This window comes from Sciurus vulgaris, assembly GCF_902686455.1.
Source record: "Sciurus vulgaris genome assembly, chromosome: 13".
In the NCBI taxonomy this organism is placed as follows: domain Eukaryota; kingdom Metazoa; phylum Chordata; class Mammalia; order Rodentia; family Sciuridae; genus Sciurus; species Sciurus vulgaris.
Genome location: NC_136474.1, coordinates 77,200,180 through 77,227,439, shown reverse-complemented (window position 1 = coordinate 77,227,439; position 27,260 = coordinate 77,200,180). Strand labels below are relative to the sequence as shown.

Genomic DNA, 27,260 nt, shown 5'->3' with positions numbered 1-27,260 from the left:
CCTAGATTCAAACTCCATGTATTGCGCCTAGTTAAAAAATCAGCACATTCATTAGAAGAGTAGCAATCACACACAGTCCCACAAATATGGTAACATTTCTGTCATAATAAAAACGGCAGTCATGAAAAAATCATCAGCTTTATATTCTAGACAAATTCAACATAAGAAATGAAATTACTCATAACCACTGACATCTACAAAGTTTCCTGGGTGAAGGCAAAGCACACTGCTCCATGAAATAGCAAGAAGCAGATTTTAAGGATTGAAATAATTTGCCTGTTTTGGTCTTCTCAGTAGTAGTTTGCTAGAGAGAAAGCAAAAGGAATGAAAAATGCATCTCAGGAAAATAGAAGACAGACCAACAGAGTAGAGGAAGGGACTGAGAGGCAGGAAGGATGAGAGGATAAAAGGAGGTACTAGGGAAAAAAGTCAACCAAATTATGCTACACCCACAAATCCACTTTCATAAATATAATTATAGTGCACTAACTAAAAAATAATAATAATTGAAGGGAGCCCAGGAAAGCAAGGGGACCTGGGGAGGAGAGGAGGGATGGGACTGAGGCATGAGACTGAAATCATGTCATGTGCATATACAGATATGGCATAATTAATAACAATATTACATAAAGAACTGTTACACCCAATTGTATGTTAAGGTCTTCTTTTTCAGTGGTAGCAAGATGTTGGTCATCTGGTTGTTTATTTAAATTGATTTCATTACTAGTAATTTTGCAACTGCTAATGTTTAATGCTATAAACTGTCAGATTTTTCTGGCAGAAAACAAATGCTATTTTCATTGGACTTAGTATACTCAAATAATGATTAAAAAAACAATGAGAATCAGAATTTGATTTGACTTACAAATACTCACTAAAGTTCTTTTGGATACAATCTTTAGGGAGGGTCCACAAAGTTTTTGTAGAATTATAGTAATCCACACTAGCTGTGTGGATTATATTTGTATTTGATGTGACACTGGGGTAGGAAGTATATCAGGCCTCTGTTAGCTGAAAATCTAATTGTCAACCACAAAGAAGGAGTCCCACATGATCACTCAGATGACTGCTAATTGGTTATGAAAGGAAATTCAGTTAAATATTTTGGACAAATTGCTTCTCTGACCCTTGTTTTATTTGCCTACTAATGGAGATTATAGCTAATTCAGAAACTAACTCAAATTTAAATTGAGTTCAAATATGACAAGATATGCAAAGCACTTTGCAGAATCCAGTCATATAACAACACTTAGATAACATAAGCCTCTTTCCACTTTCTTTTAGATACCCCTTGTAGACATTCTGGGCACAAAGTTCTTTTATGAGACTTCCTTTATTTAATTTTGAAGGAGTATCTACTAATCTTGATTCTATTATGTATCTGTATCATTTTCATACAAAGTTTTTATTTTTTTTGTAGAAAACAATGGTGGAAAAAAAGGAATTTAAATAGTGATATTCTAGCTGAGGAAAAAGAACAAAACTGCAGAAATTGCAAGTTTGAGTATCATTTATCTGAAATGCTTGGAACTAGAAGTGTTTCAGATTAAAGAGTGTTTTTAGATTTTGAGGTCTTTGCATATACATAATGACCTATCTTGGGGAGAGGATCCCAGTCTAAATACAAAGTTCATTTGTGTTTCGTTTACACCTTATACCCATATCTTGAAAGTAATTTATCATTTTTAGTACACCTGTGTTTTGACTATGACTCATCATATAAGGGCAGGTGTGGAATTTCTATTTGTGACTTCCTGTTGGCACTCAAGAATTTTCAAAATTTGGTCTAGCTTCTGCATATGAGATAAAAAAATTTGTTGACATTATGTGTATCTAACTATCTACATAGTCATACCATCTATCTCTATCTATCTATATATATGTGTGTGTATATGTATATATGTATACACACACTAAATAAATAGAAGGAATAGAAGAAATACCAGTAGAACTGAAGAAGGGGAACAAGGAAGAGAGAAGAACAAGGGGAAGTACTGGGGACTAAAGTTGAGCAAATTATATTCCATGTTTGTATGATTTTGTCAAAATGACCCCCAATATTATGTATAACTATAATTCATAAAGTTTTTAAAAAAATCACTTCTCTGATAATAAGAAAGTTAGTTTCCAACATCAGCAATTTAACTGTTTTTATACATGCAAATAAATTTCAGATTACCAAATAAACTCCGAGGGTAACAAATTTTTTGAAAGTTTTATGTTTTTGAACAGTTTGGATTTTGAGTTTTCAGATTAGAAATGGTCATCCTTTAGCTGTAAAAAATACAGCAAATGCTTTTAGCATAGGAATAAACAAACAGATCAATGAACCAGGGTACAGAAATACATACAAACATACCTGGTCAACTGATTTTCAACAAGGGTACTAAATAATTCAATAAGGAAAGCAGAGTCTTTCAATAACCTGTGATAACAAAGCTAGATATCTACATAATGAAAATAACCTTGGCTCCTTCCCAAATCTATATACAAAAATTAATTCAAGTTGTATCATAGAACTATATATAAAAACCAATAAAATATACGAAATTACCTTTACACCTTGAGCTAAACAAAGCTTTCATAAATAGGTAAAAAGAAGTATTAATGAAAGACAAAATAATAACTTGGACTTCATCAGAATTAGAAAATTCTGCTCATCAAAACACAGGATTAAGAAAATGAAAGTGCAAACTTCATATTTGGACAGAATTTATGATACAAAAATCTAATAAGATCTTACTTCTAGAATAAAGAATTTCTACAAATCAATGATTTAAAAGATCAATAAAACAACTTTAATCTATGATCAAATCTTGTTTAGCCCATGTGGTCAATAAACATAGGAAAAGATGCTCAAGGTGTTTAACTATCAGAGAAACACAAAGTAAAGCCACAACCAAACAAAACTATGCCCCCACACTGAGATTTGCTTAAATTAATAAGTTTAGCAAAATACATTGATCTTTAGGATTGGAGAATGGGTCTTTCTCACACACTGATGCAGGGAATTTGATAAGTATAATCATTTTGGAAAACTATTTCCAACAAAGTGAATATATATTTAAATTCTGATGAAGAGGTTTATACCTATTTTTTGAAAAGAGATAGTTTATATTCATTAAAAACAAGTTCAAGAAAGTGATAGCAGGTTTCCTTATCATATTCTCACAGTAAAACAATTCAATACTGATCAATAGGTGAATGGGCAAACATACTTTTTAATATCTATACAATGCAATTATTCTTAGAGATAAAAAGGAAAAAATACTGTAAAACACAACAATGAGGGTGAATCTCAAAAAAATGTCAAGTGAACTGAGCCAGAGACATAAAAGAACAAATTCTGCATGCCTGTATTTATGTGAGGTACTTACATCAGGAAATTCAGACCCAGAAGATAGAAAAGAGGTTATCAAGTTCTGGGGCAGTGGGGCAAGAAAGGGTTATCTATTGGGTTCAAAGTTTCTGTCTCAAATGATGGAAACGGTCCTGAGCTGGATAATGGTAGTGATTGCAATATAAATGTGCTTAATTCCACTGAATTGCAGACTTAAAGTGGTTAAAATAGTCAATGTTGCTATGCATGTTTTACTATATACAAAAAATAGCCAAATGTTCTTGGTTGAAGGTGTGTATGGGTGTGGTGGGAAGAGTCCAGATGTTTTGTATCTGCTCTAGAAACTTAGGGGTTTTATGACTTTGTATGGACACTTCCATACTTTCCTTATTAATCCTCCCCCCAAAAGAAGATGAACAAGTAGAAGATGAGAATCCATGGAAAGGAGAGGTGACTTATTTTTTCTAAGAGTGCTTTCTCCATATAAATCTTTGTATCAGACAAAAGAAAAATAATCCCAGGTACTACATGTCATTCTAAAAGGTTTAAATTTTCATTAAAGCCAGACAGCAGACAGGCTTCTACGGAAATAATGTGAATCTGTGCCCACATCCAGCAGGGATAATGATTCTTTTAATTATAAGTTACTGGGACAAATTCAAAAAGACATGATGGGCAGGCACTAGGTAACTAAATAATAAATAGTAATTGCATTTCTTCCTTTGCATTTTTAAAGGGTAAAACACTTGAGAACCTCTACTTGATATTCCTTACACAATGTACCCTCTGTGTCATGAAGTCATTTGAAATAATGTCATTTGATGCTGTGCATCCAATAACTTTAAATAACATCATTAACATTAGAATGAAAAGGATGGAAATCGGCTATCTGGAGGCCATCCCTTTCATACTTAAGAGGTTTGTCAAACAAAAATTATGTGACTCTCCCTTTGTTACACATATTTGTCTTGTGTAAATACTAAAATGAATATATTTATAAGGAAGAAGAGAGGAAAGGGGGAACAAACTGGTTATCAAAAACTTCAGCTTTAAATCAATCATTATGAAACAAATCATTATTTTCCCAAAGGAGCTAGCTATTAAAAATACTAGCAACTCACTGTGTGTGTGTGTGTGTGTGTGTATGTGAGAGAGAGCGAGAGAGAGAAAGAAAGAGAGAGAGAGAGAGAGAGAGAGAGACTGTGTGCACATCTGTGCTCTCTCTCAGTGTACAAAGGAACAGCACTAGTTTAGGAAAAAAACTGGAGTTTGACATCCAGTTCTGTCATGAGAATGCTGACGGATTTAGACATGCCTATGTTTCACGTGGTCCTTAAAATCAGGGGTTGAGGTGATCTTATGTCTAAAGTCCTTTCAAGTGTGTCCCTCTGAGTCACTGTTCAGGAGAATGATGGTTTTCCATAGGGCAGGTATATGATTTGTATGGTATGCGTCTGGCCTGGTTTATGTGATCATATCTGGGGTCTTGAGCAGTAAAAAGTCCACCCTGCCAGCACATTTCAAGACTAGGAAGAATGCAGAAAATATGTCACTCATTTCTATATCTTGCTTTTAGTTAGACCCGTGAATTATTCCACATAAAAGAATATTCATACCAATCCTAATTATAAGCATAGGTTCACAAGTTTGGAGAATGATTCACAAATATAATTCAGCAAAATTTTAAGTAAAATCAGATATAGTTGAGTAGAAAAGATAAACAGGAGAACTGTTTTTTTTTTCTTTTTCACACCTGGTTTTGTTATGACTTCGAATGAAAATGTGATAAATACACTGACCTTGAAACTTAAAGGAATGTGATGAAATGGAAAGTTGAGATAATTACTTAAATAAAGAACTGCAAATACTTTAGGAAAAAACTGTTTAGAAAGCCTATTTCTTGATATGATTTTTGTTTATAAGAAAATAAGCTAGATCATAGGAGTACTGCCCCTGTGTCTAGCTTGACCTTTTGGATATGGACATAAAAATGTGAATTTTGGTGTGAAGCTGAATAAATATCTGAATTAGTTTGTAAATGACATAAAGAAATACAGGGCAAACTAAAGATGTATTGGATTAATATCTGAGATGATTAGTCTGTGGAAAGAGCTGGAGAAGGTCAAACTGAGTGAAAGTTTACTGACTGGTTTTGGGTCCTACAGACGTATGCTATTGCACCCTTGTAGGGTCTTCTCAGCATTCATTAGCTTGACTTTAGTAACAGACAAGGCAGCGCATAGGACTGATAAGAAATTAATAATATAGTAGTTAGTTTTTTGTTGTTGTGACAATTACTGAGAAAACAACTTGGAAGAAGAAAGTTTATTTTGGCTCATAGTTCAGTCCATGGTTGGCTAGCTCCATTGCTTTGGGTCTGAGTGAGGCAGAACATCATGGCTGAAAGGTGTGGCAGAGGAAGGCAGCTCAGTTAGACAGCCAGGAAGCAGAGAAAAAGAGGAAGGGGTCCAGGACAATATGCAGGTTCCAAGGGCTTCCCTCAAGGGCCCAGTCCCTTCAACGAGGTTTTACCTACTAGTTTCCTCCCAAAAGTCCATTCAGTTTATGAATTTATTGATGTATTAATGAACTGATGAGGTGAGATTTCATGATTGAGCAATTTCCCAAAAGCCCACCTCTGAAAACTGCTACATTGATGGTCAAGTACATGAGATTCTAGGGGACATCCAGATCCAAACAATAAATAACAAGAAAATGGAAAAAATTCTTGAGGGCGCTGAATATGGTTAATTACATAATCAACCATAAGGTCCGGTTTGCAAAAGGAAATGAAATAATAAGAAAAATCATGAATTGGAAAAAATAAATGGGGGGATCAAAGTGAAGATGTTGATGAGGTTAATCCTGAGAGTAAAGATAGTAGAAATATGGAAGAAAAGAGGACCATCATGTGTGATGGCTTTGGAAATTAAGGCTTTAATGTAAATATTTTCAAGGGGAATTAAAACAGGAGGGAAGATTGTTGGGATTGTACATCAAGTAGGCCACAGAAGTAGCATATTGCACATTACCGGACACCTTCCAAAAAAACGAATTTTTGTTTATTGATGCCAAGTTAGTACATAATTGTTTCAGAGTACCCTATGAAGTTGTGGTGTTTAATCTAAGACAAAAAGTAAGGAAGATAAACAGAGACCTTCCTTATAAGACAAAGCCTGCCACAAACACAGTGAAGGAAATGCAGAGTGTCAGCATTATTCACAAAACACTGAAATAGGTCCAAAAGATAATAGGACCCCCCTAAATTTCAGTGTGATTGTAGAGTATAAGAATAATATTGTGATATTTAACATGAGGAAGGCACTCTTAAGAGCTGTCTGGTAGTCACGCGACATCAGCGAACTACGTGGAGGAAGATGACATATCAAGTTGAGGGCTGACAAGCAGATGAGAAATATTTATAGAAAATAAGAATATTTAACTTGGAGGAAAGATTTGATGGAAGGAAGGGGGGCCCGACATCATCAAATATTCAGTCATGCCATAAGCGAAAGTCACTAAACTCACTAGATTTGTTCTTTATAGTCCCTGGGGAAATTATTATGACAAATGACTGGAAGTTATAGAAGGAACAGAGCCTTGAATATAAATTTCTGAAAGTTAGACCTCCATAGGACAAAAATGGCTGCTTAGGGAGAAAGAAATGTTCCCTATCATCAGAATAGTTTAGACACATACCTAAAGATAGCGAAAAGAGACTCACACGTCAGATGGGCAATGGATGAAGCAGACTTTTACAAACCTTTCGGCATCTAATTTATGAATCAACAAAATGAAAATTCAACATACGTTCTTGGTGATTCTGACTTTTTTTTTTTTTTTTTTGGTAGATGTAACAGGAGACTGTAGGTTGGTTGAAGTCGAATAAATTATAAATTGAAATTGCTAATACTGGAAGATCCATATAACATCTTGAGGATTAAATAGAATTTGTGTGAGACTCAGACATTTGAAAGTTTAAATTCTAACTCACTTAAATATTATTTTCTGAGCTCTGAAAATTAGTTTATCAAGTAGAAAACCCAGAACTGAAGTAAGTCTCCAGTTTATTCATGAAAATAGCCTCATCGAAGTAAGCTGCATCATCATTAGACACAGTCCTTTGAAAAGGCAGGCACAAGCTTGCTGACTGCTGTTGGTATTGGAAGATAGGATGTGGCACTTTACTGAGATACATGCTTTATTATCTGTTGCAGGCATACAAATATTGATAGTTATAATAAGAAAATAAATTTCTCTTATGTGATTATTATGTCAGGTACTGTTTTATAAACTTTTTATTCACTTATGACTTCTCATCCAAAAAAACCAATAACATAGTCAGAAATATATTTCCCAAGAACAGTGTGATAACAAAAGTGTTTATGTAGTTTGAACCAAATGTGAAATGACAGCATGAGAGATGTTTTTCCCTTTGGCTAAAGAGCATCACTTGCCATCAATGTCAGTTCCTCAGAAGACCAACATGTCACAGAATAAGTATATTTTCTTACTGGTAACATCTGACTCCCATGTGCATCTCTCTGTCAAGTTGTATCCCACAGTAAAGATCTTGACATCCATGTCCTCCTCAGTATGGAGGAAAAATCCATTCTAAAATCAAAACTGGATTTCTAGAAAATAGTCCCAGAAAAAAAGCACATTCATTTTATTGAAGAATATAATAAACATGCCTACATTTTACATAATTATACATTAAGGAAATGTAGATAGTTCTAAAAATCAAGAATTTATTATCAATTATAGACAGAAATCAGACTAGTGATTGAATGAAATTTATACTTTTCATCTAGTGTTCTAAACTGAATATTGATATATAGAATTTTAAGATATTTTATAATTTTTGGTGAAGATTCTTAAGCAAGCATTTTATCCCTTTAAACAACATTCCAGAACATAAAAAAGGAAATACTGGTCTATTCGACTTGTTATATTACAATTCTGACAGCTTATTTTAATGCTCTAAAATTCAGGTTATTTAATGATAAGGTCTCTTAAAGGATGCCAGTATCTAATTGCTAAATAATATGTGCATAATAACTCTTCATTGAATAAATGAATCAATGAAAATGATTAATGAATAAATGTCCAACTGACAGACATAAAAGTGTATATTATTATGCAAAATTAGATACTGGAGGCCCTTAAGAAAAGAATAACTTTATTTTCTAAATAACCCCCTAAATATGATCATTTCACTTTTAAAAGGCTGCAATAATCCATTCCTAATGAAGTTATTTATATTCTTTACAAAGATATTATTAGAGGCACTGTGTAATTCTTATACTTCAGAGACATCAAATTATATGTTAGTTTTAAAGACAAAAGTATAGGTTATGGACAGTAGGCAGGAAAAACATCCATAAGTAAATTTGCTAAAGTGAAAGTTGAATGCAATTCTATTATGCATGCTGGTCACTTGCTTTCCATAGAAGGTATGACAGTTATCTATCATTCAATACTGAAGATGGAGGAACCATTTTCTGGACTAACCAATGAAGATAATAATTTGGAGGTATTCGTATGTACACATATATTTCTTCACTTTAGTAATCATTATCATGTAATTTTTAGCCTGGCAGCCAAATAATTATTTGGACCTACACTTGTTCTGTTTTTCCTAGAAATATGAGAAAGTGTAAAGATTTTTAGTCCTTGGACCAGATTTATAAAATGCATGTGCTCATAATAAAGAACTGGATATTCCTCTCGATTCCTCCATCTAGATTTTTGAAAATTGTTTCATGTTCATAGCCTAGTGTAATTAGGTCAACTAACTGTTTTCCTGAGGTGCCTCAGAGCCTGTGGAGGGAATTGAGGGACAGTTTCAGAAACTGGCACTCCAACACTCACCCTTGTCCAGTGGTATACTAATAAACTCTTAAAAACTCACTTTCAGGGGAAAAAAAAAAAAAAAAACAACTTGATTTGGAACATTTGTTGTGTCCTGTGGTACAAATAAATACAACAGGGCCAATTTCAAGCTACCTGTGTCACATCACTGGAAGCAGAGTTGGGAAGAGATCTGTCATATTTCCACCACAATGATATGACATAAACAACCACAAGGATGTAGATACTATTTACATGTACAGACCTAAGAAAGAAGTGGTAGGTTTTACATATATTGACTTTGTCTTTACTATAATTATTTAAGCTTATGTAATTAAACTTTTATCAGTGTTTATGTTTTAACTCTGGGCTCATGAGATTTCTAAAAATGTTAACAGTCAATTCTTGTGAGTTGGAGGTGCTGAGGAGCTGAGGTTTTATGGATGCCAAGCAACCAAAGAGGCCTCTTATGAAACTGGTAGAGCTAACATTCTGAGCTTTCTATGACAGTTATATGTCATATACTTAAATTTTTTTATTATTAAACAAATGAATTAGAGAAGGTAAATATAAGCAAACATACATATTAACCCAAAATGGCAACAGAAATAATCTTTAAATGCTTTCTTGACTTTTCTCTAATAAAATTCCCAAGTTAAGACAACACCTGGCTATTTTTCAACTAACGTTTGCTTTAAGTGACATTATATTTGATTTCATGAAGGTGATTTTCTGTATTGGCCTCTAAATGAACACAAGGATGTTTTTCTTTCTTTGAACTTAAAATAAATCCATTCAGAAATATTGAAATATAGATACCTATGGAGAAATGTACATTGATACTATAGCTATGGACACATTATATATAAATATATATATGTATATGTGTAAACATATAATTTGCAATAATTAGATTCATTGGTGCATAAAAGACAAATTAGACATTCTACTTCATATTTCAGAAGAGATAAATTTTATTTAAGTCAGTATGAGGCATTTATTCATATAGAAACCTCTCTGTGTCTCTTCAACTTTATTAATATAAAAATAAAGTAGATAACTATCTATTAATAGCTACTACCTTTCATCTAAAACACAAAATGGTCCATCAAACATCTTTCTCTGGAAGATGAGGAAGGTTTAAATAGGAGGACCTTGAGCTACTACTATGAAAAAAAGAAAGAAAAGAAATGGATATTTTTACTTTTAACCTAAGACAAAGTTATTTGAAGAAGACACACTAATTTCTTTTAGATGCATTAAAATGAGATATGTAATATGATGTTTTTAATTTTCTAAAATATGAAATTGTTCTTTTTCTAACCTACTAAAGCATATTTTTCCATGTATTTGGAAAATCCATTTGTACTCACTCTGGAGAGGACTTTCTACAAAATGGGAAACACAAAGACAATGCTTAGATTTTTGTCAATTTCACAGTTTTTTCAGTTGGATTGAGTGATGTTTTAAACATCTTTGAAATAATCATTTTCTATGTGGGAGAACAACATAATAAATAATCTCAAGTTATGTTGAGATTGCATCATGCTAGGGCTTTTTAATGAGATTAACCTAAAATCACTTTAGTGGGAAAAGATATCCGACTCACTTTAGTTACCGAAGAAGCTCTATCTTGATATACGCTCATATCTAGGTGTACTATAATTTGACATTTCTTCTTTAGTTATATAATGTATACTATTTTGGTTTAGTTTTTTTTATTATTTAAATTAAGAGTGTTTGGTTAAAAATCTAGACTCAGTGTTATGATTTTCGTTTTCTCTGCCTCTGACATACATTTCCTAATGGCTCCAGACCAATGCTACTAAATAGTTAGAAGTTGCGTTTCATTGCCAACAAACCTGGAGAACCTTACCGTTTTCCATTATCCATTATCTGCTACATCTCCGTGCCATTTCTTTCTTTCTTTTTTTTTTTTTTTTTTTTTTTTTTTTCAGTTAGTATAGATTCCATGAGCTTCCATTTTAATCCCTCCTGGAAAAGTACTAGACAAAATAAACCCCACTTTCTACCTACCCTAGGCCAGCAACCAAGTAAAACCTTGGGGAGAACAAATAAAATTGTTGGTTAATTACACTTTAATTCATAGGAAATGAATCTCAAATGGCCAACAATCATAATTGCATACATATTAAGATTTCTTTCCTTCAATGTGGGATAACTATTTTCCTTTTTTTTCCTTGTCTTTGAACCCTCAAAATACTCTCTGCTGAGCCTTCGCATTCTGAAGATGACTTTCCCTTACAATGCTCTTCTTTACAGCCCCAAAGGGACTACCACATCTGCATCCACACCTGCTTTCTTCTGCCTTTGCTTGCCTTACCAGGGTTGACCTGTCTGGATCCAGCTGCTTCTCTGGATCCTGGGCCTTTGGGTCTACTTGAAGGATTATTTCTCAGCCCTTATCCACTCTCTTTTCTGCACTGCAAATTTTTCTTTCTCCATTGCATTATTTCTAAAAGTTTCAGTGTCTCTCATATTCAAAAATAAAACAACAAAAGTTATAAAGATATTTCCCTCATGCCTACCACCTCCTAAAGTTTCTATCCATTTTTTTCACTGTACTTCAGAGCAAAATATCTCCAGACACTGACAGTCACTCTGTTCAGACCCTTGATGCTCTCTCCATTTTCCATCTCTTCTCAGTGGCCACTTGGCTGTCATCATTTCACTGTGTCTGTCACTAGCGCATGGCAGAATTAATAGCTCCCATCGTTTGGAAACACTCTTCTGCCATGGGCGTCTATGAGACTGTCCCTACTCACACCACTTTTTCTCTTCCTCAAATGTCCAATTGCTAAATGTGACATGTCCCAAGTTGCAGTCATCTTTCTCGCTTCTCTCCTGAGGTGTCTCCTAAGTGACTCCTCAGTTTGCATCTCCTGGCATGACTTGTCATCAGAACTCTAGTCTCATGTAGCGAATTATCTACATGATGGACATTCTTAATTTTAGGTCTAATGGCTATCTCAAATTCAAAATGTCCATAAACTAATTGTCCCGTCTAAACTAATTTATTCGTCACTCATCTTCATCTCATGCAGCAACTCCACAGTCCACCAATTTTTATAGTCAAAATCCTAGTCTCTATTTTGATGTGCTTTCACCCCATATGCTTGATCCAAAATGCAGCCTGATTTTTTCTACTTCTCTTTCAATCTCTTCTTCTGACTCCAGGATTCCTGTTTCAATTATCCTTTTTGCAGCACTTCGTTGTCTCCTAGTTGGTCTTCCTCTTTCGGTCTGTCCTACCTCTGGGGTAGATTTCCTGACAGTGGTCAGTGCAATTCTTTTTAGTTTTTTTTTTTTTTTTTTTTTTTTTTTACAGACTGCATTTTGATTCACTGTACACAAATGGGGTACAAGTTTGCATTCTGTGGTTGTGCACGTTATAGATTCACACCATTCGTGTAATCATACATGTACACAGGGTAACGATGTCTGTCTCATTCCACCATCTTTCATATACTCAACACCTTCCTGCTCTCATTTCACTCTATGTAATCCAAAATTCCTCCATTTTTCTCTTTTCCCCCACCCCCATCTTCTATCATCATCCTCTTATCAGGGAAAACATTTGGCCTTCGGTTTTTTTTTGGAATTGGATTATTTCAGTTAGTATGATATTCTCCAGTTCCATCCATTTACCTTCAAATGCCATAGTTTTATTCTTCTTTATGTCTGAATAATATTCCATTGTGTATATATACCTTAGTTTCTTTATCCACTCATCTGTCAAAGGGCAATTCTTAAAACAGTGAATCAGATTATTTCCCCTTTGAAACTTTTTTTACCACCTACAAAATGAAATCCCAGTTTCTACCATGCCCTAAAAAAACCCATATGATCTGGCCCCAACCAAGCAAACTATGATCTATTCATACTGTCCCTTTAGGTTACTAATCATGCAAAGATGTTTTCTGTCTCTCAGGCTTTTGTACCAGCAGTAAGCTTATGTGGCAAGCTTTCCCTAAGCATGCACAATGCTGGCTTCCTCTCTAGTCTTGCCTCAGTTCTAGTGTTATCTCCTGAAAAGGTCCTTCTCTGACAATCTGATTTAAAAGATGTGCTCAAAGTAATTCTCTATCACATTACTATGCTTCATTCATCACAGAATGCATTACTCTCTTATGCTAATTTTTCATTTATTTGTTTATTATTCTATTTCCCTGTTCTAGAACATAGGTAAGCTCGAGGAAAGAAAGATGTTGTATTGCCTTTCTTGTAAGCTTTTCCAGCAACAAGGTTATATCAAAGTTGGTATTCTAATAATTGGTTTAATAAGTAATAGTTACAGAATTGTTTTAAAGAGTAAATTAAACAGTGCTTAATTATTTAGCACATTGCCAGACACAGAATACCTGCTGAAAAATTTAATGGCTGCATTTATTATAATTATGATCAGGTGCTCATCTCATGTGTGAAAAATGAGGATTACAATGTGTGAATGTGTTAAATCTTTCAGGTAAAGTACTGGCATTTTAACAGTTTTCTAATATAAACAATATTTAAAATTACACTAGTGATTTTTTTTTTTGCATATCAGTGAATGTCTTAACATCTCTAAAATCAAATCACATAATAAGCGACTGCTTTTACCTCCTGGTAGGACTAAACCTATTCATGTTCCCTAACTAATCAACGATTCCAACTATAAGGCCAAACTCCATGAGCTAAATTAAAATCAGAGACCTTATCACTAGACCCAGGTTCATTTAATTTAAGCCCATTATTAAACCTACCACTTTTCAAAAATGTATGACTTGAAGGAAATCTCATTAAACTTCATGGAAAGGCTAAAGTAAGCTTTGCCTTCAGAGCTAACCAGAAATGGAGCCATTAGAAATGTGTGTGATGAAGTATAAATTACAAGGCAGTATTAAAGCAAAACTGGAGCTCAAAAGAGAACGAGAGTCTATCACATATTTTAATCTCTTTTTTGAAATCCTTTGTGAAGGCAGACTAAATTGCAATGATGATAATAAATTTGGAAAGAGCAAAACACAGCAATCTCAAAACGTAAAACAGCAAAAAACTTACATGTGTTAAGTATTTGAAATATGAAAGATGAGAAAATTCTAGAAAGTCTTTTCTATGTCCTATTTATATTACTCAACAGTTCATATGGGCATGGAGATTTAGTCATGTCTCGAACTCGTTCATATCTTATAATAGGTACCATAGGAGTTTTTAACTATTCTACAGTTTTGCCTATAGGTGCTTTATAAAAACGATTCCTTGATTTGTTTCTATTCTAACTCTTCATAATTCTAACTTTTCTTCTCTTTTCCACTGAACTCATATTTTAATTTTACATTAATTCATATAATAATGTTCCCTGGGGAGGATGACATTGTTCAACTTATATGGTACACTGTTCTTATTTGGAGTGTATCTGATGAAATTCCAATAATTAACTTTGAAAATGTTGTAAAGATAATATTAATCACTAAGGTTTTTGTAGGAAAGATAATTTGGGAAAGGCTGAGTTAGACAAATATTTCTCATAGTCTTCAGTATTTCCTATATTTCTCACAATTTTTAAAATTTTTAAATTTGTTTTAATTAGTTATACATGACAGTAGAATGCATTTTGATACATTATATATTATGGAGTATAATTTCTCATTCTTCTGGTTATACATGATGTAGAATCTCACTGGTCATACCCTTATCTACATACCTAGGCTAATAATGTCTGATTCATTCTACTATCCTTCCTATCCTCATACCCCATCCCCTCCCTTCAATACCCTCTACCTAATCTAAAGTAAGTCTATTCTTCCCTAGACTCCCTGCATTATGAATTAGTATCTGCAGATCAGAGAAAGCATTTGGATTTTGATTTTGGGGGACTGGCTTATTTCACTTAGCATGATATTTTCCAGCTCCACATATTTACCTGAAAAGGCCATAATTTCATTCTTCTTTAAGGCTGAGTCATATTCTATCATACACACACACACACACACACACACACACCATATTTTTTTATCCATTCGTCTGTTGAAGGGCACCTATATTGGCTTCATTGTTTAGCTATTGTGAATTGAGCTGCTATAAACATTGATGTGGCTGCATCCTTGTAATATGCTGATTTTAAGTCCTTTGGGTATAAACCGAGAAGTGGGATAGCTGGGTCAAATTGTGGTTACATTCCAGGTTTTCTGAGGAATTTCCGTACTACTTTCCATAATGGTTGCACCAATTTGCATTCCCACCAGCAATGTATGGGTGTACCTTTTTCCCCACATCCTCACCAACATTTTTGTTGTTTGTAAGCAACCTCATTCCTTGAGAAAGTATCTTGAGACAAGTATTCTCTGGAACAGATTTTAGGAACAACTGCTCTAAGAAAATGAGTGAGAGTGTGATATAAAATATGTTTTGCATTTCCAGAATAGCTTCTTACTCATTATTTATACAATGCATTAACTTTGTAAGATGCATTTATGTAACACTAGTTATCCTTTCATTTTTAACCATGCTATCATTCTTTCCCATTCATAGTTTATATTTATTAACCGACTCAATTTTCACTGAATAGAAGTTTGTTTTGTTTTTGGAACTTCAAAAAAAAAAGAAAAAAGTCAAAGAATTAATTTAGCTGTGGGTTAGGAGATCTGGACCAATCTGTGATAAGAAAATGAGAGTTGTGACAAAAAATTGTGCTTTTAATGTTACTCTAGAATAATACAACACAGACAGCTGTAGTTTCTTACTGTTAAATATGACAGTTATCTCATTAGATTTTCTAAAAATAATTCATAAAGGTAGAATTTTGGAACAGAAGCATTCTGGAAGCAGCATCAATAATGGGAAGTGAGGAGTTTCTTCTGAACCAATTAAAGCATCTGTCTATATTTCTGACCATGATGACTCATTAAGTTTATTTCCCTATATGAGTGAGGATCCAAAACTTTTAAAGTGCTTTATTTCTCAATTACAATGAAAGGCAATAAAAATTATTCCATGAACTAGTTTGCTCACTCCCTTATCAAGGAAATCAGAATGCAGAAAGTGTAATGGGGGCTTCCAGGGACTAGGAGAGGGCAAGCTAGGGGAGTGGTCATCTATAGGTGTTGGACTTCCGTGATGGCCGATGAGAGGTCTGTGGATCGAGGGTGCTGATGGTTCTGTACAATGTGAATGTTGCTCGTGCTGCTAATGGAATGCTTACTTTAAATGCTTGAGATGGGGCTGGGGATTTAACTCAGGTGTAGAGCGTGTACTTAACATGTTCGATCATAAAGAAATGGTAAAAATGATAAACTCTGTGCTAAGTATATTTTACCACAATAAACAAATTACCACTAAGAAAGAAGTAAGCCAGGAATGCCGGTGTACACCAATAACTGGTGGCTCAGGAGGCTGAGGTAGGAGGATTGAGAGTTCAAAGCTAGCCTCGACAATTTAGCAAGGCCCTAAACAACTTAAAAATAAAAAAATAAATAGAGGCAGGGATGTGGCTCAGTAGTTAAGCACCCCTGAATTCAATCCCTGTTACCAAAAATAAACCAAGCAAGAGGAAAAGAGGGAAGTAGAACTGCTTGATGTTCAAAGTGGATTCTACCCAAATTATAGACCAGTTTCAGACTTAATAAAATCTCATGAATTATTACATATTGATATCAATGTAGCATAAAAATTTATAGGCTGATGTATTCTACAAATTCTTGACAAATATAGAAAGAACAGACTGTAAGAACTATCAGGAAACACTGCCTTCCTTACAATTATGCTTCTACCCTCATACCCTTCCTAAAACTTTCAGTCATTATCTATGTTCAAAGAACAGTCACATGATGAATCCATGAGAGAATCAATAATTGAGATAAATACAAAAGATCTATATCTACCTGGATAACTAGGCCACATCCTACATTCAACAGAAAAGCTCTGTGTATTATATTAGAGGACAAATATCAGCCTCATTTGTGTCAGCATAATCATTAGTGCAGTTAAATTGTCCATCAGTAAGCAGATGCTGGTTTCTAATTTATCCTTCAGTGAAATCAATCACTGAGGCCTCCTATGCATCCCCTTGTTCTACATTAAATCCATTTCACAAATTCACTCCATTTATGTGGGAGGTTTTGAAGCTCTGGAAGAATCTCAGTGGTCAAAATTGATTTTCTGAAGGACTTAGGATGGTTCAAGAAGAAACAGAGGGAGAGGTTTTTCCCCATGAGCTACCTGAGGCTATACCTCTGTCCAACATAACAGTGAGATGGGCACTCCCAGGAAGCATGTTAAGACCAGACAAGTGGGCCCAGAAGACCTGTGTGAAAAGCATGCTCCAGATGGTTGAGATGCTACAGAGAGGAGTGAATTCAATTCCCTTTGCACAACCAAAAGACAACCCCAGTTTCTAAGAAAAAAACACGAACCCAAAGCAAAAACAGAGGACCTGCAAATGACTACTGTAACCCATGTTGACTCTTCACTTTTCATTCCACTAGTTTCTCCTCATTTTTTCACTCCCAACTGGGAGTCCAATGCAAGTGACTCACTTAGAATCCACTTAACTAGGACTTGTGTTTGTAAGAGTTTCATTACCTCAATCGCAGGGGACAGAGGTCTCAGCCCAAACTCATCATGCCACACTACTTCTCCAAAAGTAACCCAATAATACAATGATCAGATATCCTCCATGTTATTACAAGAAAAAGGGGATATAAAACATCTGGGGCCAAAATTACAGTTCATTTGCAGTGTTGGTAATTGATGTTTTAATTCTACCTTTGGGTAGTTTCTGGGAATTACGTGAATTCTGAAATCATTTTCAAACTTTTAAAGCATTTCAAGTTCCACTGAAATGTGGGGGAAGTGAGGCACTTTAAGATGCAGGAACATCCCAGAAACTTATCACACAGAAGGCATCATGTACACTATTGGATTGTGAGCAAATAAATGTTGGACCAGTTTTAGGAATGTAACAAAAGACTATCACCTAGGTACGCCTGGTGTTTAAGCATAAGGATTTCAACAAAGGACAAATGTGAGGTGATATAACAGGAGGAATGCACTGTTCTGCATTACTTACATTTTTAGATTTAAATTCTTAATTGTCCGATGATCTGTTGTGCCATGATACAGTAGATATTTTGAGGGGTGGGATAATTAACATTTCATTCCCTGAAGTCACCTCCTAGTGCCCAGTCAATATCTGGACTTGTGAGTTAAGCCCTATAAATCTTAATCAATTTATTTCTGCTGTTTTCTCTAACGCTATAAAGATACAACCACAGAAAGATATAGTGATTGCAAAAAGGCATAATTATAAATATAGTCACAGATATTTGGAGCTATACAAATTCAAGAGATTTTCTCTCCAATCCTCTCATTAGCACAATGAGGAAATAAGGTAAACTTTGAATTGTTACAACAGATTAAGTGTGGTTTGGTGAAAATGAATGTTCTCTCGTGTTTTCTTATTAAACTGAGTTTCACAAAGGTCAGGGTCTTGATTGTATCCAGAGTTTTACACATGATATATGGTAGGTATGGAGTAAAAGTTGAATGAATGAATAAAACTGAAACATAGTTTATTTCCAAAGTTTCAAAGATCTAGCTAGTAAAAGATGCCAAGTACCTTGAGTCCTAGCACACTCTACATGTTTTTTTCCTCGAACTTTTGAATTGGAACAGAGAAAAATAGATGGGTGCCCACGTAAGCTCTTTTCCTTCTATAAACTTGTCTTCCATAAACTATTCTAGCCAGCTAATTAAATTGGAATGTTAATTTCTACAAATAAGTGAATTTCAAAGTAAATTCAATAAAACTATCTTTACATAAATGTGTTCTAATACAGCAGTCATAATTAAAAGTATGAACTTTTAAATTATTATCTTCCCCTGTGAAGATGCTACTTCTTGTAAAGAAATTTTACTGTGAGAAATAAACATCTCATCATGCTTCATCATTACCTGAAATCTAGTATATTTAAATCAAGTTATTATTTATAAACAAAATGTGTGGCCACAGTGAGCCTGCTAAAAAGGAATTAATCTGTTCTATTATTTCAATTTCGTAAAGGTAATTCACTGTACTGACTTTAAAGGCTAAGAGAATTTCTTTCAGTTCCTTTATCTACTCGTATGAGGATCTCTCTGTTTGAATATCCAGGACCTAGATTTTTCAGGCCAATCCCATTACTGATGTCCATAACCAGATAAGTATCTATAAATCATCATTTTGTACTTCAAAATGACCTTTCCGTTCGATGTTCAGAAATATTAGGCCTTTTTCTTCAAAAATATTTGGAGTACCAAACTTCTTCACTGACTGTCAATATCAGCATTTTTTCTTAGAATTGTAAATACGTTGTAGAAAAACTTTCCAAAATGTGATTCTTATCCTTTTATCTTAAAGGTAATTCCCAAGTTAAAAACAAAATGTAAAAGTTGTAATTCTATTAGCCTAAAAATACACAATACTTACTCAACGCTGATATTTCTTTTAAAATACAACTTGTCCTTTGAAATGGTAATATTCAAAGGTAAGCATTATGTATTTGATAACTTTTATTTTGAACAAAAGAATATCAAAATATGGTATTATTTTTGGCTTTCTCTGAATCTACATACTGTGAATGTAAAATACAGTGTTTTGATCATTCAGTTTCTTTCCTCTCAAAAAACTCCAAGAGGAAAAGTTTATAATTCCTATTTCCTTAGAAGCTAGGAAATAAAAGAAGGAAGAAGAAAGGAGAGAGAGTAAGAGACTTTCCAATGTCTACTGTATTCATTCTGAAAGCAGAATGAACAGGTGATTTTTTTCTAGCAATGCAGTGTTCAGGAGATCAACTACAGGAAGATAGAAGAAGAAGCAGCCACATGGCCTTGTTGAAAACATTGCATGATATAGAAGAGTATGAGTTGTGATATTTGTGGTTGTGTGTGTGTGTGTGTGTGTGTGTGTGTGTGTGTGTATGTTGAAAAAGTCAATTTTTCAATCCAGGAATTCTCTCTTTAAAAAGATGGTAAATTCATATTCAAATATAGTCAGCATCCACAGTCATTCAATAATGCCCTATTCACAGTTCAGAAGAAAACATCCATCCTTTGCAGAAGTACACTTGTAAAGGGCATGAGCACACAAACACAAAATTGCTTATATATCCATTTCTGTGTTCTGACCTGGAGGAAAAATGTGCATTGTACATTCTCATAATAATGAATCTTTAAACAAGAGAAACCTCAATATGTTTTCACATTTTCATTCAACTTATGGTAACTGTAAATTCTACTTGGCTTTGCATTGGCAACTATTAATTTGAATGGCACATCTGTAAAAGATGTAATGTTCTTGCAAGAAGAGTCTTTTTTAGAAATATGTTAATTTAGGGTTTCATTTCTTTATCTCATTTTTTTTCCTCCCTAGGTTCAGTTATTTTCTTCATTCTAATTGTGTATTTGTCTCACTGGTTCTTATCTATCTAATACAGTGGTTAAAAATATGAGGATAATAATTTCAGAGACATTTAATTAGCGCCAAAAGATAATAAATTCATTTGGCATAGACAAATCTGATCACAGTCACAAAATATAGCTTCATCATAGAGTTTTGCAAAATATGACAAGGAACTGCGCATGGAATGAAGCCTTCATGGCACAAAATTAGATTTGTTGCATATGTTACGTTACTACTTTCTTTTGATAGGGCAACAAGGAAAGCGTGAACACCCATGCTATTTGAACACAGAGACAGGTGTGGTGATGCTGGATGCTTTACTAGAACCACATGCAGTTATTAAAAAGGAGAGCTAGTATTAAAGCCCAGAGTATGTCTTTCTCTAAGACTCATAATTCCCCAACTCTTTCTTGGATAAACAATTTAGACCGATCTTCTTATTTGAGAGGTGAGTAAACTAAGGTCCCAAGGAAGTGAAAAGTTTTCCCAAAGTTCTACATGTAGCCTGGTCATGATGACATCTCCTCAGGTCAGTTCTACTCTCCTAGGTGGCTCTGGCATATTTTCAACCCTGAGTCACTCTTGAAATATGGATGTGTTTTCTGGCATTAGCCCACTTATCTTTGGCAATACTTAGCCAAATTCAAGCTTTTTTGAAAGTCACAACAATTTTGCAGACCTGGAAAACACTGATGGCTGGGTAATATTGCTTCATCAATATAGCCTCACTGCACCTCAAAAATGCCCTTTGATGTCTATATTCCAAGGGAGGATAGAGATCATAATGAAATATTTCATCTGATTAAACTGTAGGACACAAAGTCTTTTCTCAGCCAGTTCTTTCATTTGTCCCATCTCGTACCATGCTAGGTTTATGTCTGCTATGCTAGTGATTATAGTAAAAGAGATATTTTGGCTTCTTGTTGAAATACCCTTACCACTGTAACATCTGTAAAATCAAATATAGTAGAAATAAATCCAGTGTATTCCTATGGTGAAGAGCATATGGGATAGATTTGCCCACTCTTATTCCAGAGTATTCCTTCATATGGATGCCACCACCTGTACTCACAAGATGGCTGCGTTAGCAGAGGCTACACATAAATAACAGGGAATTAGTGAGCTTTTGGCTGACTTACCCTTGAATTAACCACTTCCAGTGAGACGTTCTGAGGTGGGGCACTTGGCACTGAAAGGAATCAAACAAATTATGATGGTTACTGCCAAAGTCTTGGAAAAGAAACTCCAACCCTCTAGTGAAAAGAGGAAGTGTATCTTTCTCACAGTTCATAATGATAATGAGGTAGGTCAAGGCAGGTGGTCTTTCAAAATTTTCTTAGAGAGATGAGAAATAACATCGTTTGTGTATGCTTTCTCAGTTGGTGGGCCAGTTAGTTATCCATCTAGAGAGTCCCCAAAACTGTTAGGCAAAAGAGCACTTGCTGTGATACCAAATACTGACATTTAATTACAGCTTTCTTATAACCTTCTAGAGAAACCAATGAAAACACACAGGAGATTTCCTAGAGTGGTATTAAAGGTTTAAAATACTGTGCATTTCAGGATCTGCATGGTGTTATGATGAAATATATCATCCTAATGGTCACCCAGGTTGCTTAATCCCTTTAATGCAATGTTTATTATCTCTTTTAAAAGTATAAAGAAGAAATACTTTCAGGGTTTTTTTTTTTTTTTTTTTTTTTTTTTTGCTGTTTATAATTAAACCTGTGTGTCATAAATGCAAGCAGGCTACCAAGTAGCATTAACTCAATCAATTCCATTAACAGAGAACAGTTCATTTTCTCAGTATGTTTTTAGGTATTTCATTCCTCTTGGCTGCATATTGATTTTCCCACTTCTTTATGGAAAAAGAGGAACATATATAGGTCTATTTATAATACCTCTAAGAAATATTTACTATATCAAAATATTATATCATGTAAATCAGTTGAAGACAAACATTCATTGAATAGCTGTAGCAAGTCGGGGACTATTCTCTAGCCGTCAGGGATGAATCATACATAAAATAAACCCTCCTGTCTCACAAAAGGAATAGAAGCAGTATTCAATAAATTCTTTACACATATTAATCTATACAATGAATAGTGCCTATCCTTTCAGGCAACAAACTGGTGATATAATAGAAATGAAATACCCGTGGGTATTTTCAAGACTCCAGGGCCATTTTTTGTCATGTTTTCCCTTGTTTTAATTTAACCTGGACAATATCTCTGTCTTTCTATAGGTTTCTTGCATTTTATGCTGAATTTAGTTATGGCCTACTCGGATTTTACCATTGGAAAAGTAGTTACCATCACAGCAAGTTATTTATCTGATTAATCTTTATATTCTCCAAACTGACATTCAATTAACATTTATTGAATTGAATTAGGAAATGAATACTTACTTAAATATTTTGGTTCCTGGACCTTTCTGGACATGATGGGAATTGCAGTCATTTAGTGTGTTTTAATTTTGAACTTGTCTTAGTGCTGAACAATGATTGTAACCAATGAATGAATACTCGCCTTGGGCTTGATTTTTATATATTAAATCAACAAGTGCTCTTTCATAAACATTACTAATTTAGGAAATATTTCAGAATTTATTTTTATTAAATGAAATACAGAATGTAACTACCACAGGGACAAGGATTTTTGTCCATTTTGATGCTACATTAAATATTGAAAGGTGTCAGGCCCATGGTGTACATTCAGTATACTTGTTGAATTTAACAGATTAACAGACAGCTTCTTAGGCCATAAAAAAGCTCTTTCATACTCAGGTTTTTAGTCACCAGGTCTGCATTTTTTTTTAAATTGAAGTATAAATGGCAATTTTATTATTAATTAATTAGCCTATTTAATTAAATGTAAAATCATTATTAAGGCATAAGTTGCAATTTTATATTTTAAACTGGGGTAAAACATTGGGATATGACATGCTCTATATAATTTTACAAACTTCTAAAATACTATCTTTAAAACAAAATTTGGAAATCGTGTCAATATTAGATACGAATCAATGAGTTCTTAAACATTGAAACTGTATCTAGTTTAAATTTAATATTTACATGTCATGTCTTATGTTGCTAGTCATATTGCACTCATTTTTTACCAATTTAATGCCATCAAAACAATTTCAGTATGGCTTACTGAATTTATCATAGGTGAAGAATTTATAGGTGACTGTATTTTGAAGGAAGAAGGTAGATTTATCTTGTGTTTTTTTCCGGGTACTATACTATGTATGAGATATATTATCCTCAAATGTCATTTTAAGTTCATAAATGGTATTTGACTCCCTATTTCCAAGAGGCCAAGAATACACTAAGAGAAAATATAAATGTGCTCATCTTCCTTTTGTAACTACCACTACTGTAGAAGCATCAAGATTAATTCCTGCATTATAAATTAAAAACCAATTTAATAAAATCCTAAGGGCTTTTATAACAATGGCAATGATGTATTTTATCTTTCTAGGGTATAAACTTCTCTTACTTTCCATTGTTAGCACACTGGCTATTCTTATGAAGCAATCAGAGAATTCTTTCTATAGGACATTTAGTTATCAATCCCTACTTCCTCCTTCCTCCTTCTCACTATCAATTTCCATACTATTTAGAGATAAACAGATGCAATAGATAAGGTTGAGATATTGATGGAAGAAGAATACCCATCTATCTGAGTTTTTCATTATTTGCTTCCCTTGCTGAAATGCCTTGCTGTTTCATGAGGCAGAGGGGAAAGGATATTTTTATGTTCAAAATGTCAAGTGACTTATCATTGACAATGGATGTATTAAGGTCAATCAGAGGTGGGTCTACAAGCCCTCAACGTGGCGGAGCCTGCCAATTTATACACTCGGTGATGCGGCAGTCTATGCAACAGATCAAATTCCCACATTTGTAAGTGAATCTCCATCTAACAGGCACTTAATTTCTCCCCTCAGCAAACACCTGCTGTCATGTGCACACAGTTTATGGATCAAAATAACTCACATATAATTACAAGTTTTTCTTTAAGATCCTAATATGGAACATTTACCACAGAATGAGAGAAACCTGTCTCCAAGTTACCACCTGCCTCTTACTCATTAGCTTATATGGCCTGGCTTATCAGCTTTGGTCCCTTTTTGAACTTAGTTTTGTAAACTGTAAAGTAGGGAAAATCATAGTATTGTCAGGTTAAAGGTTAATGCAAAATGCTTAGGTCAGGGCCTTGCACTCAGCAATGATTCAATAAACATGAATGGTAACAGTGATGACAATAATAAGCAGATTTTCAAAGGTGGTTGCCTATGAAATTAGGTCCTTCTGCTTTCAGACATAGAACAAGATGGCAAGGAAATTCCTGCAACTTCATTCATAAAACCTATTAGTGACCTAACTATATCACGTACTTCAAGAAAAATTATTTTGGCAAAAAAAAATTGCAAAATTAGATATGATCTCGTGCTAAATAATTCCAATGGTTCGAAGAAGTGCATCGTTGTAAACCAACGGTACACTAGGTGGAGGAATTTGAATGAAAAATTGTGTTTCTACCCAGAAAAACAATTAAAGCAGAGCTAAATTAGAAATGATAGCTCATCTGGATAAAAATATTTACAAGCATCTTAGCAGAACCGGGAAACCACTGGGATAATTAATTCAGAAAATAAATTACTTACATTTAATTTTGGTTTTTTACATTGTTCTCTGCCCTGATATAAATTCTATGGTAAGGATTCCTCTAACATGATAAGAAATATGATGCTCTTTACAACACAGATGCATTTAGGCACAGTCATTTATTAAATTAGCCCCACAAATGGGAAATCCTAAGACAAGTTTTTATACATAAATATTCATATAGTTTGGATGAAGCTGTATAATTTATCCAGCAAACATCTACTGAGTTAGGAGGAATGTAGAAATGAATATGATACCTCTTTCGTATTTGGAAACATTTAATGTAAAAAGCAAATATCTACTGGTATAGATAACAATTATTAAAAGCTCACATGTATGTCAGGCAGTTTTTTTAGGTGCTTATATGAATTAGTTCATCTAATTTTTCACAACATCTACCTGTTAAAACATACAAAAAGTCAAAGAAGATGTCCTGTGACTGGGGACTGGGAAGTAGATGATTATTAAAGGTGAAAAAGACATTTAAATGTGGGGTGTGACTTCAGCAAGAACAGCTTCAAAGTAGAAAGGAGAAAACATCAGCAAGAAGTAGATAGAAGGGGACTAGGTAACAGGCAAATGGAAGCCAGGATTGCAAGTTTATATTAGAAATTAGAAGAAATGAGTTCACTGTAGAAATGCATGTGAAGGAGGTCAGGGTGCCCTCTCTAAAGGGACCACAGAGTCCTGGATTTCTCCTTCCAAATGTATCTGATAGAGGGAATTTAATGTCTTTTCCATAGTGATTTTTATTGGGTTTAGGGTCATGAAATACTTTTGTTTTAGTGACAGATATTTTCTAAGTCCCAACCACTCCAACACTTCCAGAAGATAATTCTAGACTAATGACTAACAATCTGTCTTTCTCACTTATGACATTTAAACCAAAGTGGAGAATAAGGCCTTAGCATTACAGTTCAGAGTGTGAATGAAATCTACATAAATTATGTAAAAGATTCATTTTTATTTGTTTTTCTTTTATTTTTATAATTATAAGTTGTGAAGTAATTTTTTCTGCCAATATTCTGTTCTGTCTTCAATAACAGAATCAGATGGATGGGCAGAAGAATTACATTCAAATGATGCTGATGTGGTCTTATATATAAAATACATTTTTAAAATTGAAATTGAAAATGAACCTCACTCCTGTGTTCTCTCTGCATTGTCCTTTATCGAATGCATGTCTTTCCTCATTCCACTGATATTCTGTGAAATGTCCACCCAGATACTTTCCCAGATTAAAGAATGATAGATTGTTCAAGGAATCACATCCTACAGTGATTTTTTTAAAAATTTAAATATTGATGTTTACAGAACTAAACTAAAAGGGAAATCATTGCTGAAAAGAGCTAGCTCCTTATCTTTTTATATTCATGGGGGTCATCTCTGCATTTCTGCACCTACCTGAATTTTCACTGGCCCCATACCATATACTCTGCTGTACTTTCATTTTTTATTAGATTTTCCAACTTTCCTTATCCTTAATTCTCTAGTTTCCCCTGCCACTGCTTAGTCAAATTCATTCTCTTCATTAAGATTCCTTCCTCTCTTTTTAGTCCATTAAAGAAAAAGAGTCTAATTTTTCATTAGTCAGATAAGGTAAAATTAAAGTATACATTTCATGTTTACTTTTCATACATTTAATGGTGGATTTTTTTGACCTAATTTCTTATATTTTTCAAATTAAGAGCTATTTAGGGGGATTGTCTATTAATTATACTTTTAATCATCTGTGCCCTTTTGGAATGAGAACAGAAGCATGCTAATCGAAATTAGTCTGCACACAAATGTGTTTGCATTAGAGCATTTACAGAAATAAAAACAGGCACAAAAATAATCTGAATTCTTAGGCAACTGCCACACCTTAAGAATTATCTATTAGAGCATCCTGACCCAGGATACATACCTGGACAGAGAGTTTAAATTTGATAACATAAGTGAGTTCACAAAATTTTCTA

The 27,260-nt window shown here is 34.0% G+C and overlaps 1 protein-coding gene across 2 annotated transcripts in view; it reads right to left on the bottom strand.

The window, feature by feature from the left end:
- The window catches only part of DCC (DCC netrin 1 receptor), a 1,229,995-nt gene that overhangs the window by 370,297 nt on the left and 832,438 nt on the right, over positions 1–27,260 (bottom strand). For both annotated transcript variants that reach the window (XM_079109018.1, XM_079109019.1), the window contains exon 12: positions 21,770–21,819. In XM_079109018.1, the coding sequence (XP_078965144.1) occupies positions 21,770–21,819 (50 nt within the window). The remainder of the gene's footprint in view (positions 1–21,769; positions 21,820–27,260) is intronic.